Source organism: Cyclopterus lumpus, chromosome 14 (assembly GCF_009769545.1).
Source record: "Cyclopterus lumpus isolate fCycLum1 chromosome 14, fCycLum1.pri, whole genome shotgun sequence".
Classification (NCBI taxonomy): domain Eukaryota; kingdom Metazoa; phylum Chordata; class Actinopteri; order Perciformes; family Cyclopteridae; genus Cyclopterus; species Cyclopterus lumpus.
Window position 1 is genome coordinate 708,026 of NC_046979.1, and position 4,475 is coordinate 712,500.

The following is a 4,475-nucleotide window of genomic DNA, read 5'->3' on the forward strand; positions in this document are numbered from 1 at the left end:
AGGATCCTGTGTTTGTCCAGCGGCCTCTTCGCCCTTTGGACGCCGCTCCTCAGCTGCTGCATCAACCAGCAAACGTCTCTTGTCTTTCGTCCTTCATGTCTTTCTGTTTCTTCTTCTTTGTCCTTTCTTTCTTTCTTTCCTTCTTTCTTTCTTACTTTTCTGTTTTCAATGTGTTGCGCCTTCATGTCGTCGTTGTGTCTGAATGAGTCTCTTTGTACATAACATTTAAATAATTATTATAAACTATCGTCTCTTATGCACAGAGGACATAAATGAATGAATCCTCCTACAACCACAGTAATAATCAGATTATATTGAATAAATACAGAAAGAACGAAGCTGAGAAATGAACAATAATAAAGTCAGCAATGTTACAAATTTAACTTGTGAAACGGCCTTTTGTTTCTCCATTACTTCCTGTTTGTGTTGACAAATAAAGTTTTACAAACATACTGTGACTTCACTCCAATGTGAGATGAGGCCGTTATCGGTACTAAATGAAGCCTTTTGGTTTCTTTAAGTGGAATCTACTCGTCTTTTATTATTAACTTAATGCAAACATAAGTTTAACATGTTTAGTTTAGTTTCAGAACGTATAAACACGAGTGGAGCTGATTCAGATATCTCCATTTAAACATTTAAAAGAAAACACAACTAAATCAGTTGTAAAAGAAACTTGACTTCCCAGCATGCATTGTGTTAGAGTTCAACCTCTACAGAGACTTTTCGTCCTTGTAGTTTGAAGAAAACAGACATGATGAAAACTTGCTGTTGGACTTTAATACATGTTAAATTAATTAACTTTTTTTTTTACAAATTACATTTATTAACATAAACATGATAAAGTCTGATGGCTGAGATCATAAACATTTACAAGACATTTAGTGTTTGCGAAGCAGAAAAGAAAGTAATCAGGTGTGTTTTGCTGCAATGGAAGAAGTTGTCACCTTTAAGCAGTAAAAGTATGAATACTACACTGAAAGTACTCCAAGACAAGTACAAGTCTGTATGTGTGAAAGTAAACATTGTAAACATTAGTTTTTGGTCTCAATCTCTAGTTTCAAGTCTTCTTCAATACAGCGTGATGTTCATTTAGTAATTTATGGTTATTTAGAGTCAAACAGACCATAAAGCAGAGTATGCTTTAGGTATGAACGTTGTGGTCAATATTGCATTGCATTGTGGGATATTTATGCTAGCGTTTGTATACTGTAATATCTCACCAGAAATTGTATGAAATGCAAATCATCAGAACAAAGCATGAACTACATTGATAGTTAGAAGGAATTAACTCCAACTCCCAGGGTGCATCACAGAGCAAAAAGATTACACAACTCGCTAAAACTAAAGATGGCAATGCTGAGGAAGCTGATTTCACAATCGTTGGGAAGAGTGCGGACGCACTAGCTAGCTAGTTAGCTGGTTAGTTAGCTAGCTAGATAGCTAGCGTGTCCTACTCCAGAGCGACAGGGAGGGGCAGTTAGACACCAGCCTGCTGTGTTGCTAATTTTCTGTTACCAGTGTAGCATTAAAGCATAGTGGAACTAGTCAGTTAGCTTGTTAAGTCCATTAAAGCATAGTGGAACTAGTCAGTTAGCTTGTTAAGTCCATTAAAGCATAGTGGAACTAGTCAGTTAGCGTGTTAAGTCCATTAAAGCGTTGTGGAACTAGTCAGTTAGCTTGTTAAGTCCATTAAGGCGTAGTGGAACTAGTCAGTTAGCGTGTTAAGTCCATTAAGGCGTTGTGGAACTAGTCAGTTAGCTTGTTAAGTCCATTAAAGCATAGTGGAACTAGTCAGTTAGCGTGTTAAGTCCATTAAGGCGTAGTGGAACTAGTCAGTTAGCTTGTTAAGTCCATTAAAGCATAGTGGAACTAGTCAGTTAGCTTGTTAAGTCCATTAAGGCGTTGTGGAACTAGTCAGTTAGCGTGTTAAGTCCATTAAAGCGTTGTGGAACTAGTCAGTTAGCGTGTTAAGTCCATTAAAGCATAGTGGAACTAGTCAGTTAGCGTGTTAAGTCCATTAAAGCGTTGTGGAACTAGTCAGTTAGCTTGTTAAGTCCACCATGCTGTCATGCTACACCAGTTGCAGATGGTAATGTTCTTTGACAAGACTGAGTGGATGGAGCATGAAGTTGTTTACTTATTTACACTCTTTGCTTCATATCGTTGCTTCACTGCGTCTAACTCGAATTTCAGCAACAATGAGGCACTAAACATTAAAAACAGCTCCACCTTCTGCGTAAAACTGCAGTTTGTTCCTGGTCACATGACCTGCATCCAAACAGTGACTTCATCATCTTCCTTTATGGGGCGAAATATTGCTCAAAGAAACAGGACGGGTGTTGTTTTTAAAATCGCTTCATCATCATCAAGCAAAACACAAATATCTGTAAACCTATTTTCTTTATGTAGCTTTAGAGTTAAAAGAACAAACATATTTCCACACTGTCTACATATATTCTGTATCTGCTGGCTGCAGCTCTTTGTTGAAGCTAAATTATGTTTTTTATTTATTTTGTATATGGCTGCATCATTCCATCAAATGGAAACACTCAAACATAATGGAATTAAAAATAAGTGGACAAACAACACGAGACACGTGAACGTTTCCAAACCTGCTCGATAAGAACATCTGATTATCTGCAGCGGCTCCCAGAGGCCGACAGGTGGCAGGAAGTGATGCTGGAAGTCTCTTTTTTGGGGGTTTGGGGGAACTTTTAAGTCCAGATCCCCGAGATCCGCGGCGTTTGAATAAAAAAAACGTCTCTCAGTACTCCTCCTTGATGTTCATCGGCAGGGAGGACGGGGACACCATCCCGTTGCTGCCGCTGCTGCTCGTCACCATCGCGGCGCCGTTTCCGTGGAGGAGGCCGCCGCCGCCGCCGGGAGGCGTGGCCGTGGTCGTGGTCGTGGAGGACGCCGGCTGCTGGAGCTTCTTCTTGTTGATCTTGCGCTCCTTGGCTCGGCGGTTCTGGAACCAGATCTTCACCTGGAGCGAAAAAGATGAAGAAAAAGCTTTATACAAAGTATTTGTGAACAGACTGACGACAGACTGACGACAGACTGACGACAGACTGGCGACAGACTGACGACTGAGACAACAGACTGACGACGGAGACGACAGACTGACCATAGACAACAGACTGACGACAGACTGGCGACAGACTGACGATAGAGACAACAGACAGATGACAGAGACAACAGACTGACGACAGAGACAACAGACCGACGACAGACTGACGATAGAGACAACAGACTGATAACAGACTGACGACCGAGATAACAGACTGACGACAGACTGACGAAAGAGACAACAGACTGACGACAGAGACAACAGACTGACGATAGAGACAACAGACAGACGACAGACATACAACAGAGACAACAGACTAACGACAGATACAACAGACTAACAACAGACTGACGACAGACTGACAATAGAGACAACAGACTAACAACAGACTGACGACAGACTGACAACAGACTGATGACAGAGACAACAGACTGACGACAGACTGACGACAGACTGACAACAGACTGATGACAGAGACAACAGACTGACGACAGACTGACGACAGACTGACAACAGACTGACGATAGAGACAACAGACTGACGATAGAGACAACAGACTGTCGACAGAGACAACAGACTAACAACAGACTGACGACAGACTGACAATAGAAACAACAGACTGACGAGAGACTGACAACAGACTGACGACAGAGACAACAGACTGACGACAGACGGACGACAGAGACAACAGACTGACGACAGAAGCAGGGGGCGACTCTTCTGGTTGTATAGAAGTCTATGCTTTATGTGTTAAAGCTGCATTCTCTCTCCTGACCACCAGGGGGCGACTCCTCTGGTTGTATAGAAGTCTATGCTTCATGAGTTAAAGCTGCATTCTCTCTCCTGACCACCAGGGGGCGACTCCTCTGGTTGTATAGAAGTCTATGCTTCATGTGTTAAAGCTGCATTCTCTCTCCTGACCACCAGGGGCCGACTCCTCTGGTTGTATAGAAGTCTATGCTTCATGTGTTAAAGCTGCATTCTCTCTCCTGACCACCAGGGGGTGACTCCTCTGGTTGTATAGAAGTCTATGCTTCATGTGTTAAAGCTGCATTCTCTCTCCTGACCACCAGGGGCCGACTCCTCTGGTTGTATAGAAGTCTATGCTACATGTGTTAAAGCTGCATTCTCTCTCCTGACCACCAGGGGCCGACTCCTCTGGTTGTATAGAAGTCTATGCTTCATGTGTTAAAGCTGCATTCTCTCTCCTGACCACCAGGGGGCGACTCCTCTGGTTGTATAGAAGTCTATGCTTCATGTGTTAAAGCTGCATTCTCTCTCCTGACCACCAGGGGGCGACTCCTCTGGTTGTATAGAAGTCTATATAAATGACTCTACTTCTCTTGATGTATTCCCTCAGTAAACATTGTAAACATTAGTTTTTGGTCTCAATCTCTAGTTT

The 4,475-nt window shown here is 42.4% G+C and overlaps 1 protein-coding gene across 1 annotated transcript in view; it reads right to left on the minus strand.

The window, feature by feature from the left end:
* Window positions 1–2,767: 2,767 nt before the first annotated feature.
* Window positions 2,768–4,475, minus strand: part of LOC117743107 (homeobox protein CHOX-CAD-like) — a 9,762-nt gene continuing 8,054 nt past the window's right edge. The window contains 1 exon segment of the mRNA XM_034550874.1: window positions 2,768–2,989. Coding sequence (XP_034406765.1) covers window positions 2,768–2,989 — 222 coding nt within the window.